The sequence below is a fragment of the Myotis lucifugus genome, unplaced genomic scaffold (genome assembly GCF_000147115.1).
Source record: "Myotis lucifugus unplaced genomic scaffold, Myoluc2.0 scaffold_59, whole genome shotgun sequence".
NCBI lineage: Eukaryota > Metazoa > Chordata > Mammalia > Chiroptera > Vespertilionidae > Myotis > Myotis lucifugus.
Genome location: NW_005871107.1, coordinates 5,621,260 through 5,637,818, shown reverse-complemented (window position 1 = coordinate 5,637,818; position 16,559 = coordinate 5,621,260). Strand labels below are relative to the sequence as shown.

The 16,559-nt window shown below is 36.6% G+C and overlaps 1 protein-coding gene across 1 annotated transcript in view; it reads left to right on the top strand.

Moving 5' to 3' along the window:
* Positions 1–16,559, top strand: part of COL12A1 (collagen type XII alpha 1 chain) — a 111,660-nt gene that overhangs the window by 81,196 nt on the left and 13,905 nt on the right. The window contains exons 49-57 of the mRNA XM_023754283.1: positions 2,000–2,142; positions 2,561–2,670; positions 6,713–6,862; positions 8,602–8,679; positions 9,943–10,029; positions 11,639–11,692; positions 12,952–13,047; positions 14,279–14,332; positions 14,694–14,747. Of these exons, the coding sequence (XP_023610051.1) occupies positions 2,000–2,142; positions 2,561–2,670; positions 6,713–6,862; positions 8,602–8,679; positions 9,943–10,029; positions 11,639–11,692; positions 12,952–13,047; positions 14,279–14,332; positions 14,694–14,747 (826 nt within the window). The remainder of the gene's footprint in view (positions 1–1,999; positions 2,143–2,560; positions 2,671–6,712; positions 6,863–8,601; positions 8,680–9,942; positions 10,030–11,638; positions 11,693–12,951; positions 13,048–14,278; positions 14,333–14,693; positions 14,748–16,559) is intronic.

Genomic DNA, 16,559 nt, shown 5'->3' with positions numbered 1-16,559 from the left:
TGCCGGGTAGCTCTAGATCAGTGGTCTCACTGGCTGCACATTAGAATCATCTGGGAATCTTTTTTTTAAAATCCTGATTTCCGGGCCTCATCCTCCGGAAATTCTGTTTCTTTGTTGCTAATGTTGTGGCCCCACCCCATAACAAAGAAACAGAATTTCCGGAGGATGAGGCCCAGAAATCAGGATTTTAAAAGGATTCCCCAGTGATTCTAATGTGCAGCCAAGGTTGAGAACCACTGCTCTAGATGTTGTTATTTTATACTCCATGCAAGTTTGCACCTGGGAACGATAACCAAAGTATGTATTTTTTATTCATTAGAATGGAAACATTTTAATCTTGAGAAATATGTGTTTGGCAACTTAGAGAGCGAAAGGAACACGCAGAAATAAAGCTTTCAGTAACTGAGGACAGGGTCAGAAAATGCTGTCTGAAATGTGAAACGCTCTGGGAAAGCTGACGGAAAATTCAGACTAAAACCGAAACTAATTTCCTTTAAGGAAGCAGAGATCGTATTGTAGTGCGGCCACACTGAAGTTCCTAACTCTTTGATGGTCAACCAGGCTGGTTCCCAAGTTTAGGTTTTTCAGTAAACCTTCAGACCCAGCGTTTAACTCTCAGTCACCCCAAGATTTGATACCTACCTTTAAAAGATTTTTTAAAAATTAATTTCACAGAGGAAGGGAGAGAGAGAGAGATAGAAACATCAATGATGAGAGAGAATCACACAGGGGATCAAGCCCGAAACCCGGCATGTGCCCTGACTGGAAATTGAACCGTGACCTTCTGGTTCATAGGTCGACGCTCAGCCACTGAGCCACCTCGGCTGGGCAATACCTACCTTTTTACTTATGATAGCCTATTGTCCTCTCATGAGTCAGAGCTTATGGCTGAAAGAACCATAAGTGCAATTCAATCCCCCCCCCCCCCCCCCGCTGCCGGAAGGACTCATTAACTGAGAAAGAAGGAAAAAAATGGGCAAGGGTAGACATAAATTAATATGGAGAAGATATTATTTTTAACATGGGATATTATGAAGATAGTAGGCTTTTGAACACACAGAAGCTATTATGTCTGCTTGCCCAGAATACATGTTTAAAAGGCAGAGCAGCATCATATTCCAGAAGTACCAGTGGTGTGGTTGGTGCAAGGGCTTGAAACCTCAAGAGACATTCTGGGCCCTCTGTCAAGATTCACAGAAGAATAGGTTCTCCCCTGTCTGAGAGTTGATGATCAAGGCCTTTTTCCTGCCTTCAGAAATAAAATGTTATTAAATAGTCTCAGACAGAAAACCATCAATTTAGCTTCAGTGGTTCCCCTGAATAGCGATGGAGTCAACTCTGGGAGGACACATGGAACCACATGTTTTTGTCTAACAGCCTTAGAGCAAAGCAACATTTCCTTTTAATTGAATTCCATCCCTTTATCAGCACTAAACGTTGGCACATGTACATGACCTTAACATTTATTACTCGTTTTCTTTTTAGGAACATGTAAGCTTCTGGAGATTATGTGATTTATTTATTTCAAGGGAGGAATTTGGGAGTGTAAAAACTACTGGAGAAAGCGAGGGAGAAATTAAAACCTTAAGCTATTTTATAATCTCATACCCCTGACACTGGGAATATTTAGTGAGATTCATTTTCTTTAAGTTACATCCATAGGTATAATGTTTATCACTCTAAAATTAGTATGTAATTTTGCAATTGTTTATGTGTCTAGAAAAAATTAGTTGTTAGGATAAAAGACCATTTGGCAATTTCCCAGACTTCTGTGACTTTATCAGATTATAAATAATCTATTACTACTTACATAATGGACCTTTAGTGCTTGTTCTTTTGATGTCTTTCCTAAAATTTTCTCCTTCTAATATGTTGCCAGATTATTATAAATGACTTCTAAAACTGCCCATAATAAGATTCTGGTCCAAAGATTTAAAATATTCTCTATTTCTGATGAGAAATTTTTATTAGTGAATTCATTCGTTTGTTTTATCCACAGAGATCTACACCCAAATGGACTCCCTCCTTCATACACGATTATATTATTGTTCAGACTTCTCCCAGAATCTCCTAGTGACCCTTTTGCAATTTGGCAAATCACAGACAGAGACTACAAACCACAAGTTGGAGTGATTGCAGATCGTAAGGATTTTTATCTTATTTTAAGGCACATGTGTACATATTGTTGATTAGGTTTTCTCTTGACTTCTTTTTATAAGAACCTTCTGAATATGCAGAGTGGGGCAAACGTAGTTCATAGCTGTGAATATGAGAAACACAGAGTTTATTTTTGTATTATTCATTAATTATTATATTATTTTCCATAATAACAACAACTATAAACTTACTTTTGCCCCACCCTGTATATATTTACTTGACATATGCTTTTATGTTTAAAGTTTTAAAAATGTAGCTTATTAGTAAATATTTTAATTATGTTTTATCCCAACTAAAACTATTGAATTTTTTAGACATCTTAACAAAAAAGAAACATCATGAATACTTTCAATATAAAGTATATCAGGCATGTGATTTAGTAACAATTATGTGTTAATTACAGCTTCTAGCAAGACATTATCATTCTTTAACAAGGATACAAGAGGTGAGGTGCAGACTATTACATTCGACACAGAAGAAGTGAAGTCATTATTTTATGGAAGTTTTCATAAGGTAAATATTATCTGGTTACTTATAGAAAAAAGAATATGGCTTGCTATTTTAAGTTAATTTATTTTATTATTTGTTAAAATGTTATGCTAAATTGGTAAAAATATAACTATATCTTTTAAAAATAAAATCTTATGCTAATATCTTTTAAAAAGTATGACTACTTTTTCTATCTACCATTTTATTGTGAACCATTACATTATTTTATTTCCAAAGCTTAATTTTTTATTATATTTTAATTGATAGGATTATTATTTTATAAAGCTGCTTCTGCTTGCTTGTTTATGGTAAAGTTACAGACATGGCAGTATAAAGGTTATCACTATCTGCCAAAATAATAAAGATAAATGTTTATATGATTAACATTTGCATTAACACACTATGGATTTTCTAAAATATCTTGTTGGAAGTTCTAAGATGCGTTCTTATGGGATTGTCTATTTTTGTTTATCTTAATTAATTCCTGTGTATGTCAACATCCAAGGATAATAGAGACTTCCTGTAAGATTTTTAAAAGATGATTGACAAAAGTACTGAAGTTTGACATATTAGAAAAGAAAAGGATAAGCTAGGTTAGGAACGGACTTTTTAATAGTATTTCTTCATCCATTGGGTTAGCAGGAGGAATGCCTTTGGTTGCACAAGTGGTCTAAAATTTCTCCAGCATGACACTCAGAAAGCTAATCTCCTACATAGAAGACAAGTATTTCCAGTTCAATCTGATTCTCAAGTGAAAACGGAAAAACTTTTCTGTATTTGAGTAGATGTAGCTGTTACTTCTTGCTGATTCTATTCCTGAGAATTTGGGTTCTTTCCAGAATGCTTTTCTTATTCGTGAATTAAACTCTCAGTCAGGATGGCAAGGGCTCTTCTCAGGAAGCTCAAAGAGGCTTCCCAATGTGCACATTAGCAAAATACAATGAAAGAAAACAAAGCTCTTTGAGAATAATGGCACATCCACTTCACAGTTTATTGACTTTCATGGTGAAGTGCCTGCAATAAAATAAATGCCTCATTGGGAAAGCAAGCTCTAGTTTGGCAAATATTATTAGCTTCAACTTCTCCTTATCCAATATTAGATGATGAATCTGGCAAAGTTCTTATGAACTTTTTCTGGCTCATTGCTACACCTATTAAATTTATATTTGAGTAACCTGCTAAAAAGGACTATTTCATTTTTCCTTCCATACTCTCTAAAGATATTAGAAATTTAATTTCTACTAGCCAACTGATAGCCATTTATTTTTAAGTTTTGACTTTTATTGAATGCTTCATTTTACTTGAGCAAAAAAACAAATATTTTGCAGAGGTCTATAGCGACAGTCAATTATTGCAAATCCAAGATCGTTATTTTTGGCATTGCTTCATTTGCCTTTATAGAAAGGTATTTGTAGTCTTAGGTTTTTCTTCTTACAAATCTTCTGCCCTCCTCAAATTCTCTACTTTCTTTTTTCCATACTATGTTTCTTTTTATTAGTTTTTTTCTCTCCACTTTTTCACTATACTCTTCCTTCTTCCATTCCCTTACCCCATTCTTTTCACCTACTCTCCTACATCATTTATCTATCAATTCAAGTAACAAGTTCAATCACTATTGGCTATTACATTCTTTACTGATTAAAGGACTCAAACCTTCTTCTTTGATTTTCCATCTAATCCAGGGACTAAAGTCCTTCAGTCCGTGCAATGAGTTGCACTCCCATGGCAGGGAATGAGTGGAAATGACATCCAGGGGGCTCTTGGGAAAGAGAGGGTAGGCTAAAAGAGCTTAAGCAGGGACTAGCAGACAGCTATTGATTCTTGAAAATTCTCTTGAAAAGTTTTTTTGTGTCTCCATTCTGTTGTGACAGATGACATATATCCAAGTGAGAAATTTCCATTAAGAGGTAAAAGGTAAAAGATGAAAAAATGAAGTTTTAGAGAATGGCAGAGTATGGGCTGTGAGATGAATTGGAATGATTGCTTCTATTTCTTTCTGCTGGTCTGTGAAATTTTCACAGTTTAGAGATGGTTTCTAAGTACTTAGGATGAGGGTCTGCAGATGAAGAGCCCACTCTAAAATGTGATTATGCATGTGTTTAAAATGCAGTAGAAAATGCAGAAGAGATTGAAGTAAAACATGTTTTTAGCATGTGCTTACTATGTTTGACATTGAATGGGATAATTTTGTTACAAACTAAGAGTCTTGATTTTGACATAATTCTGGATACTATGATTTTTTTCAAGTACTTTGTGATATTTACCTCTGTGATTGTTCACACAAGAGCTAACAAATAAGGTTTAGTCCTTTTTATAATTTTTATTGAATTTATTGGGGTGACATTGCTTAATAAAATTACACAGGTTTCAGGTACACAGTTCTACAGTACATCATCTGTATATACATGTGTTTACCACCCTAAATCAAGTCTACTTCCACCACCATTTATCTCCCCTTTACCTCTTCCACCTCCTCCCACCCCTCCTTCCCTCTGGCAATCACTATACTATTGTCTGTGTCCAAAAGGGTGAAAGGATTAAGCAAAAAAACCCCCAAGTTTTACTTCCTATCCTATATAATAAAAGGCTAATATGCAAATTGTCCCCTCGACTGGGAGTTCAACCGAGAGTTCGACCAGGAGTTTGACCAGGGGTGGGGCCGGCAGGAAAACTGCCTGCAGTCCCTCCCCCTGGCCAGCACCACCTCTGATCATCCCCGCCCCCCATCAGGGGCAGGGCTGGCCCACCAACCGCCTGCCGCCCCTCCCCCCAGCCGCCTGGCCCCATCTGCCTGATCAGGGTGGGCTGGCCTGACCCCACCCATGCACGAATTCGTGCACTGGGCCTCTAGTTAGATAATAAATATCTTGGGAATGCTTGTATAATGCTGTTCTTGAATTCAATGTTAGATGACTGTGCTGTGGGCATTTAAAATTTCTTTATTTTTAGTAAGCTATGTATTACTTTTATATAAATGCCACATGTAATTCATATTTGCCACTTACAGATGCACTAAATTAGTGTTTTGGTGGTGATTCTCAATGGGAAAAATAGTTACTGTTTTAAAAAAATCTCTAGGGATTGTTCTTATGTTTATTGACTCAAAGCATTTAAGGGAACTTCTGTTTCTTTTAACTTGGAGCTGAACTTTTCAAAATAATCAAGTGCTTACTTAAGTATTTGTGCTGTGATAAGTGGAAACTATCAACAAGACTATAAACTTTAAAGATTACCTGAAACCATTTTTTACATTGTTGAGATACACATGTTTTATTAATTATCTGTCCTAATAGATTTCTTACGATTCCTAGTGTACTCAATATCAGACAAAAGAATAAAGTTGAATCTTCATCTATTAGTTTCTAGAGCTGAATCTCTATAGAAGACGTATGCTGGTTCTTACTATGTTAGGTATTTATATAGTATGCAAGTTCTTGTTGACTGAAATTTGGAAAAAATTATTCCTGGCCAGGTAGCTCAGTTGGTTAGAGCATCGTTGGATACACCAAAGTTGTGGGTTTGATCCCTGGTCAGGACGCATAAAAGAATCAACCAATGAATGAATACAGTGGAACAACAAATCGATGTCTCTATCTCTGTCTCTGTCTCTCTATCTCTTAAATCAATAAATAATATAAAAGAAAACAAATTAAAAATTCAACTTAGAAAGTCAGTGAAAGACATTCGAGGCTCTATTTTACTGAATATAATAATAAATTATTGGTTTATTAGCTTGTATTTGAATAGTTCTTTATAGTTTACAGAATCATCTCATCTATATTATCTCTGGTCATCTTAGTAACAGTACATGGTGGGAAAATAAGAAATTATGCATGTATATGTGGCTGAAGGAAACTGACCTAGAGAGGTTACATGGGTCATTTGATTTGATGTTAATAAATGACAAGACATTGCAACCTGGTCTTGGATTTTAGTCTAAAATGCTTCTTTGGGGGATGAGAATAGCTTAAAGAACATATTTTTAAACCTGTGATATGAAATATGAAGAAGTCAGCCAATTTTTTGGTGGTGAAAAATTTATAATGGAAACAAATGATCTTTATAGGTTCATATCGTAGTGACCTCAAAAAGTATTAAGATTTACATCGACTGCTATGAAATTATAGAAAAAGACATCAAGGAAGCTGGAAATATCACCACTGATGGTTATGAAATTCTTGGGAAACTTCTTAAAGGGGAGAGGAAATCAGCCACAGTAAGTAACGCATTTTTATTTTTCTTGGTATCTTGAGTCAAGATTAAAAGGGCATTTTTAAAAATAACAAGTGAATTGTTTTTTCTCAGTGAGTTTTAAATTGTTAAATTTCTTATTCGGATTGAAACTTGGGAAAAGTTATATTCAGGAAATATGCTACTGACAGAATATAATAATGTGTTTTATTACTAAAAACAAAATAAGATGTCAAGGCAACAGAGAACATCATGCAGTCATCTTGAAACTGGATCAAATTGGAGAGTACAACACAATCGCTGCCAAGATAATCAGTGAAATCTAAAATAATTCATTTTTTTGTTCTTCAAAGAGAGTAATTGCTAATACAAATTTGTGCAGTCGGGACGTTAAGCATTTGTGGACATTGGCTGTGACCATCACTAGAGCCCGCGCTTTCTCGCAGAGGAGCCGTCCTCTGTCTCCGAGGGAAGATCAGGGTAGAACAGCAGCCAACTGACCGCATTACTAACAAGTTCACTGGCGCATGTTGGAGGCAGGAGCGTGCCAATCCTATTTATGGTTCTATCTAGTGAGACAGTTTTAAATGGAGGTTTTCACTGTACCAAGCCGTATGAACATTGAAGTCCATGTTAAATGTCAATTGATAATCACAGAGTTCTAAAACCAAGTCTGCTATCTTTGGCTTCTATTAATTTTTAAACTATATTTACTTAATTTAGCTTTCTTCCATAGACAGAATTTTCTTCTCCTGGATTCAAAAGTTGAAATTTCTATTCTACAATGAAAAACAATAAGTGCAAGTTTAATATAATTGTGATTAAAATTCAGACTTTCTATTGACTACTGTATTTTATGTTTAAATAGAATAACTATATCAGAGATATAAAATAAGTTATAGCTAAAAAGATATTTTCCTTCTTATTAAAAGAGTTTTATTTTTAAAAAGTAGAAAGATAGGAAGTATATATTACAGCTGGCCCTTAGTATCTATAGATTATGTCTCTTGTGGATTCAACAGAGGATTGAAAATAATACTAAAAAAAAAAAAATTCCAAAAAGTCAAATCCTAAGCAATATAGTGTAAATAATTATTTACATAGAACTTATGTTTTATTAGGTATTATAAGTAACCAAGAGATAATTTAAAATATATGGGAGGATGTGCTTAGGTTATGCAAATACTAGGTCATTTTACATAGCCTTGAACATCTTTGGGTTTTGGTACCTGTGGGGGTCCTGGAACGAATCCCTCTGTGAATAATAAGGGAGGACTGTACTATATTGAAATAGTTAAGGGTAATCATAAAAATTATTGGTCAGCCCCTAGGTAAGAATTTATGAAAAAAAAAAGAGCGTCAATGGTAGAATAAATGCGGAATGGCTTTTGAAATTTTACTTTTCTACAAGGGTAGGCTATTAAAAGTTGATTTAACTGTGTGTTGTTTTCAAATTCTTAATGAAACAAATTCACAATTAAACAAAGAAATTAGTTCTCTTTAAAAAAACAAAACTCAATCAAACATTTCTTTTTAGCCAAGGAAGTGAATCAGAAGTGGGAATTTCACATAAGCATTTGCTTTACTGTCTCTTTATCTTAGGCACAGGCTTTTATGTTCTTTCCTTATGAAGTAAGGACCCCATTTGCTCCCAAGGCCTTGCACCCTTGAGACAGAGAAGTTGGCAAAGGTTAAATTGTGGAAACGTTAGTATAAAATGTTTCTCATGCATCTTTAGCTGATGTTGCTGTTGGTTGTTTGCAGTTCCAAATCCAGAATTTCGATATCGTCTGCAGTCCAGTGTGGACCAGTAGAGACAGATGCTGTGATATTCCCTCAAGGGTGAGTCAAGCGGAATGGAAGCCTGTGGCCGTTTCATTAGCCCCCTGGGAGGGAGGGATCCGGATGCTGATGGGCTGGGAGAGGAAGCAGCACTCAGCAACTTCTTCTTAGCATCTCTGTGCATGCTAATCAGCTACTGGGGCTCGGGCCAGGGACCCCAGCCTAGGAAGCCAGGAATGGAGAATGGATCAGACACATCTGTCAATTCTCCCCAGCAGCCAGGGTGTTATGCGTAGTTAGCAAAGTCCTGCTGCGTCAGCATGTTTGATACACCTCCAACAGATCCCTTCTGTTGTTTATAAAATCTCAGCATTTTATAGAATAAGCCATCACCTCTCTGGATATCTAACGTTTAGGACTAACTGGATTTGTTTTTGAGATGACGACTCACTCCCATAGTATCTGTGTGAGTGGTAAGTGGTTACAAAGTTAAATGCTGATGATGGATTTGAAGCATTGGGCAAGCGATAAACTGCATACGCCCCCGGGATGAGGGTGCGTCATTTATTCAGCATTTATTGATGGAGCACCTGGGATAAGCCAGGCACTATTCTATGTGCTAGGGCCACAGCAGCGAAAGGTAAATATTCTAGTGAAAGGCAGGGGAAGAGAAAGAATGGACAAGCAGCTATAGACTATGGTATAGAGCGAAAGTCCTAGGATGAAAAACAAATCAGGGTAAAGGGATAGATAGCCAAGTGCATACCATCAGCCCTCAGTGATACGGTGAGATTTAAGCAGAGACCTGAATCAGGTGAGGAGCCAATAATGTGGAGACTAGAGCCAGAGCCAGAGGGAGCTGTAAAACCAAAGGCCCTAAGGCTACAATGTGCCACAAGATCTGAGAAATATTAGTCAGATCAGTGGGGCTGGAGCAGAGCGAATGGGGAAAGTGGGATGACCACGGTGGTGCTTTGTGGAGCATGTAAAGCTTCGTAGGCCATGGGAAGGACTTCAGGTTTTCTAAATGAAATGGGCATTTCTCTACCACCAGATTAAAGGAAACTGGGTTAGACAACCAGTGGTCGCAGTGGCAGTTCTGTAGACATTTCTTTGTTATGTGAGGTTTCCTAGAGTGAATGTAAAATAAAGACATAAAGGAGCAAAACAAGATTCAACCCAAGACTATTTGCAATGATAACTGAAATTATTTCTGCACACTGGGAAACAGATTTCCTTGTGTAAATATGATAAATGGAAGTGGGGGATGGGGAGTCATTTTTACCCTCAATTCAAAGGTAAATATTCTTCTCAACATTCCAGAGAGATGAAGCAAAATGCCCCGCTCTTCCGAATGCGTGCACGTGCACACAGGACAGCGTTGGACCTCCAGGACCACCCGGCCCTGCTGTAAGGAAACTGAAAAAGCCCTAGTTTTTCCTTTAAAGCTTTGGAGTATTCATTCTTTTTTATTTTTTAAATTTAAATCTTTATTGTTGGAAGTATTACATATGTCCCTTTTCCCCCCTCATTGACTCCTTCTAGCCTTCCCCCCGCCCCATCCTAGGCCTTCACCACCCTATTGTCTGTGTCCATGAGCTATGCATATATGCATACAAGTTCTTTGGTTGATCCACACCCCGCCCCCACACTTTCCTCTGAGATTCTGCTGTTTGTTCCATGTATTCTTTTGCATAAAATGCTTCTAGCCATCCACATTTTCTGGGACAGAGCAAGCCATATTGCAGACCACTTTTGTGGTATATTTTAGTGGAGTAATACAAGAAGAAAATTTAAACACATTTGAATATGCAGGAATGAATGAAACCAGCTTCGTATTTAAGAACTTTTCTCTTAAAGATGTGAATCTGGGTTTCCATCTGTAATCACATGCTTCTAAAAATTCCTTATATCTCCTAAAAGCTTCTTCTGTAGATGTTATGGAACCACAGTTGAGTGGCTAACCCAAGAACAATTTGTTTAGAGCAAGGATATGTGTACCTTATGCTGCAGACATCACATGGGAATAACATATGAAGATGTTACATATGTGATGATATAAACTCTGGGTGAAAGTATTGGGGTTTAGAGTAACTGGAATGATAAGATAAAGTCTACATCTATTTATGGGGGAGGGGAGACCAAGAAAGTGTAGACAAAACATTGAAGATTGCAGTGATATGTCTCATTAATCAACGTGGAACCCTTTGCTCTTATCAATCCAACATCTGAGCTGGGCTGGTTTTGAGAAGTGGTAGTCATTCTTCTAATGGCCTCTTTTAAGAATATGATTAATTAACATAGAAACAGCTCAGAGATTCTTATAATACCCAATTTTACTATACAGAGCTTATAACAAAAAATGTAAATTGATTTTAGATTAATTATAAGTCAGCTTCTCATGTACAGAATCAGAATGTCACTGGAATTACCATAATTTCTATTAATAGTGATTTACCTGATGTATATTTGTAATCATAAAATTATATCCCAATGTGACTTAGATGTTTTTGAGAAGTAGAGATGTTTTTCTCTCATTTTAAGATAACATTATTAGATATCACTACCATATTTATTTCTTCTTTGGTCAGTAGTCTCTGACTTCCTGTTACTGAACTACATATTCTGAGATTCTGAGTGATCCAAGATACTCTTCTTTTTGTATATTATTTCCCCTGAAGAATGCATGCATATAATTCCAAAGCTGAACTTTCTCTTTACTGTATTTAAATAATGCTTGCTTTTTCTAGTAAACCTCACATTTTCAAATAAACTTCAAGATTTGCTAACAATTAAGAAAGTTCACAATGTAAAAATGAGACACATAGGATGTACAAGGTTTTGAAATTCCCTTTCCCCACTTATTTGTGGGATATAAAGTCTTTACTTCAGTATTTTGTAAGTAGCTACAGAAGTATTGATTGGACAATACGCTGCTTCTTGAAACAGTTTTTATGTATCAACTTTTTCCTACTTTCCTTACATTCACCCTGAAATGTGTTCTTACTGTGTATTTTAGGGAGGACCTGGTGCTAAAGGTCCCAGAGGTGAAAGAGGTATCAATGGGGCAATTGTAAGTATATTTTAGAGTGCATTTAAATGTTCATCTGTATGTTGAAGGCTGGTTGTTCAAACTTCTGCTAAGGGGGTATGTGACCTTGAGCAAGTCAGTGACACACCCTAGACATTTATTTCTCCGTGAGTCTGTGCTTTAGGCAATATATCACCTCTGTCTTGTCTTTGGATGTCAAAATGATGGACCAGAGAAATAAATGTCTAGGGCAGGGGTGGGCAAACTTTTTGACTCGAGGGCCACAATGGGTTCTTAAACTGAACTGGAGGGCCGGAACAAAAGCATGGATGGAGTGTTTGTGTGAACTAATATAAATTCAAAGTAAACATCATTACATAAAAGGGTACGGTCTTTTTTTTTTTTTTTTTTTTTAGTTTTATTCATTTCAAACAGGCCGGATCCGGCCCGCGGGCCGTAGTTTGCCCACAGCTGGTCTAGGGTGTGTCACTGCTGTAGGAATTGCACATGGGAATCTGCAGAACCTATGGGCTCTGCTGCAACATGTGGAAACGGGGTGACCCAGCCATCAGTTAGAAGGCCCCACAGGGGGCAGAGTCCCATGAGAGAGCTGGAGAGGGTTGGGGACAGGTCTGCTGCCCCTCCTTACACCTGTCTCAGAGAAAGAGCTGGGCAGCCACATGTGTGTTTGCTGGGGGTCAGCTGCCCCTCTGACCAGTTTCACACTGGTCTTCCATAAACCACCTCAAGCTTTTTAAGGGGCATATTTTATGAAGATAATGTGTAGCTTTTGTCATAATCTCACAAATGGTAAGCTAAGTCAGTCAGGAAAGGGTGAGGCTGGGATGCTAACCCAGGTCTGTCTGACTCCAAGTTTGTGCCCTTTACACCTAGACACATTGCAAAGAAGCTTCAGTACAGAGCATCTACTCAGTGGCTATCTGCTCCTTGCTTGATTCATATACATGTTAGTTCCAGAAATAAGCCGAAGTCTAAGAGAATTCAGGACTAGCTTAAAATAAACCAAATCCAATAACATTTGAATTTTGATCTCATGAGTTTATGAATTTAAATATCTGAATACATTATAGTCAATATGTTTTACTTCTTCAAAAAATGTACTTCTAATAGGAGTTTTGGAAATTTAAGTATTCTTGTGAATTTATTTCATTTTCCAGTTGTTCTTATATGAAGAATTATATGATGGTGTCTTAGGGTTAGGAAGGCAAGTTTCTGACTGTATGTTAGCACTGGATGAGCATTACATGCCCATGTGGTTGTTTCTTCCTTGTGTATTTTAGGGGCCCCCTGGTCCTCGCGGGGATTCAGGTCCTCCAGGCCCCCAGGGTCCTCCAGGTCCCCAGGGACCCAACGGACTCTCTATTCCGGGAGAACAAGTAAGTACAAAGGCTTTCTGTATTAAGTGAGGATGGCAGATTAACACTGAATTTAACTGGAACATTTTTTTACTATATTTTGCCAAATCGAATGTTTTCTCAGAGAACTCAACAAAGTTAGTCATTGAGATAACTTCCTATGAGGACTATGATTTCAGACATGTAAATAGTATATGTAATAATGTATAACTGTGTAGACAAAAATTACACTACTTCTTTGACCTATAAAATTTTTAAAATAAATAATACATATATCCTTCAACATCCTGAAGACTTTGAAATTGCTTTCAATCTGTGGCTGCCCTGGAGTCCTTTTCTAATACCTACGACCTCAAGGCAAGCTTGCGTTATTTATCTAGGTCATTACTTCTTTAAACATTTTAAAATGCTAATCTGAATTAAAAAAGATGTTTTACCTTTTGGGGCTCATATTTTGTTTTAAATGCTGATCTGAATTATAAAGGATGTTTTACCTTTTAAGACTCATATTGTATTTAACTTTTTCTGTATATTAAGATAAAGTAAATATACTTTACGAATAAGAATACAATAACTGCATAGTTCTTAAATTTAAGTCTAAACTCCCTTTTAGGAAGATAGATTACTTTTTTTGGCATTTAAAGAAAATAAAATCTATATTAGATATAGCTAGAAATGAGACGTGTGAAGGAACAGGGCTTTCTTTCTCAAGAGGGTTGAATGCATCTACTGTGAGCTTCTTATGTCCAAAAGAAAGTTGTAGAGGCTTTACCTTTTTTTTCTTTTACTACTACTATTAAATTATTGGTTTTAATTAATTCAGCTTTCCTTTGTAAGAAGTGTCTTCAAACAAGTAGTAATAAGTACCAAATTATGTTATCTTCTTAGAACATTTCATTGAATATCTATTAAAATTAGCACCAAATTAAATATATTAAGATAAAATAGCTTTCTCCCTTCAAATTTTATTTCAATGAAATTCCCTTATGTTAACAGATGTTCTTTTAAAGTAGGCATATTATCCCATAATCATATAAAATTATCCCATAGCATTATAAATGAAAATTATACTATGGCATTTGTAGCTTAAAGAGTGAGCATCAATACAAAAAGTGATTTATTCATCTCCCTTCAAAAATATTCTTACATTGGATTTATGAAGTGATGGAGATCTCAGAGATGACTCATGTCTTCCCTTTCCACTTAATCTCTGTAAAACGCCTGGGAACTGTGTTCCCGCTGCTTTCTCTAGGGTCGCCAAGGGATGAAGGGCGATGCTGGAGAGCCAGGACTTCCGGGCCGAGCAGTGAGTTGTTCTTGAAGTTACCTTTCCTTTCACTTGTCAAGTGTTATTTGACAAGCTGCCTTTGTGCTGCCTCAGACGGTGAACCAAGGTTAAACCGCAAAGCAGAAGCCTGGCTGTGTCCTTCACATTATTTCCATTTCATGTTCTGGTCTTAATCTTTAGGTCTATGCTTTGTCAGGTCAGGTACCTACCTGCTTGATGACTAAGTACCTACAACATGGCTGACACTGTGCTTGCTTCTGGCTTTCTGTTTCTGTTCAGAAGCCCCCTAAACCTCCTTTCTTTTAAAAAAAATGTTTGGGGGAATAACAAGTATCCTTTTCCACACAGGAAGTACATTACTGTCTTTCTTTTCATATAGGGAACCCCAGGACTGCCTGGCCCCCCAGGACCCATGGGACCGCCAGGAGATCGAGTAAGTTTTCTCGGGCAAGCTAGGATTATGCTGAAAATGATATCACCTTGCTGCTTATTAATTAAGAACCCTCCACAGTTCATTTGCTTGGCTGGAAAGCAGAATTCACATATTTTGTGGAAGACTGAAAAACAATTATCAGAGGCTCAAGCAACATCAGATCAATCTCAAGGTCTATGAAACAAAATGGCAGGACTTTAGGAGAGCCTTTGAAATTTTAATTTGGGAAATTTTTTTAACTTATCAGGTTTAGAAAAAGAAATCCATAAAAGGAATTTCAGCTGATTAGCAAGAGATTTAAGAATTCTACCAAATTGTTTTGTTTTCTTTCTTTTTTTAATTTTTTAAATATTTTTTTTATTGTTGATAGTATTACAGATTGTTTTAAATCTTAAAATTAAAATCTTTGTTATGAGGCAGCTCTTATGTAGGAGAATAATCTTTATTTTCCGGGCACTTTTTTTTCGAAGTCAGCACCTCCTCTCTACATCTTTAGAACTCAAGTATCACCTAGGCCTTGATGATGGGATAGAAAATTGGTATTTAGTAGGAATTTTGCTCATTAGTGACAGATTTCAGATTTACTCTTGACTTACTATGAAAATAGTGCAGGAAATCCAATATTTTCTAGTATAAGTACAGTAAACAGGGCTTCTATGCTCTATTTAATATTATAGAAATATTTGGTTTCATAAAAATTCATTCTCCTAGGGCAAGGATATTTTTCAGAAAATCATTCCACTCTTTTCCTCACAGCCTTGTACAGCTATCTACCACTTAGTTTTTACTACTAATACTGAAAGTACAGTACTGATAGAACCTGATTTTGGAAAGTTAGGTAGACTTTGGGTGCAAGCTAAAATAAAAGGGAGAGAGGGAGAAAGAAAGAACAAAACTCAAACCCTGTGGTAGAAGAGAACGCTCAGGAGAGCAAGCCAAAGGATCATGGTGGAGAAGGAAGATTGTTACCAAGGTGGAGTTGTTAGGAACAGAATGCATGGGTTGTCTTCAACACAGATAATTTTCAAAACAAGACACAGCTTTGGGGAGTGTTAAAAAGTAACAAAAGTACCACATGTACTGGATACGTGAGTATCTATGAAGACAACCATAGGTCTCTTCAGCCCCCCTTCCACGAGGGCGAGCAGCAGCAACTGCCAGAGCTTTGACAATAAAGAAAAAGTCATAGCACAAGGATCTGCAGCTGCCTCAGTGGAGAGTCCTTCTGAGGACAAGTTAAACATTTGTTTCTCCTGAAAGAAGATAGTTGGTCAGTCCTAGGTGTTCACTGATGGCTGAGTGGACAAAGAACTGTAATATATGTAGAATAGTCTGCTATTCAGTCTTAAAAAATAAGAAAATCCTGTCTTTTGGGACAACATGGATGAACCTGGAGGATTATGCTGAGTGAAATAAGCCAAACACAAAAAGACAAATACTGCATAATCTTATTTAGGTATGGAATCTAAAGAAGAGTTGAACGCAGGGTAGCAGAGAGGAGAATCGTAGTTGCCAGAGGCAGACAGAGGGGACAATGGGGAGATAGTGGTCAAGGGTACAAAATTTCAGTTATGCAGGATGCATAAGTTCTGGAGATCTACAGTCTAGTATATATAGTGACTATAGTCGATAATTCTATATTGTATATTGAAATTTGTTAATAGAGTAGATCTTAAATGTTCTCAGCACACTCAAAAATTAACTATGTGAGGTGATGGATATAATCATGATTAAGGTGATTTTCTTGATTGTGGTAATTATTTCACAATGAATACGTCTATCAAAATATCACCTTATACACCATAAATTTAT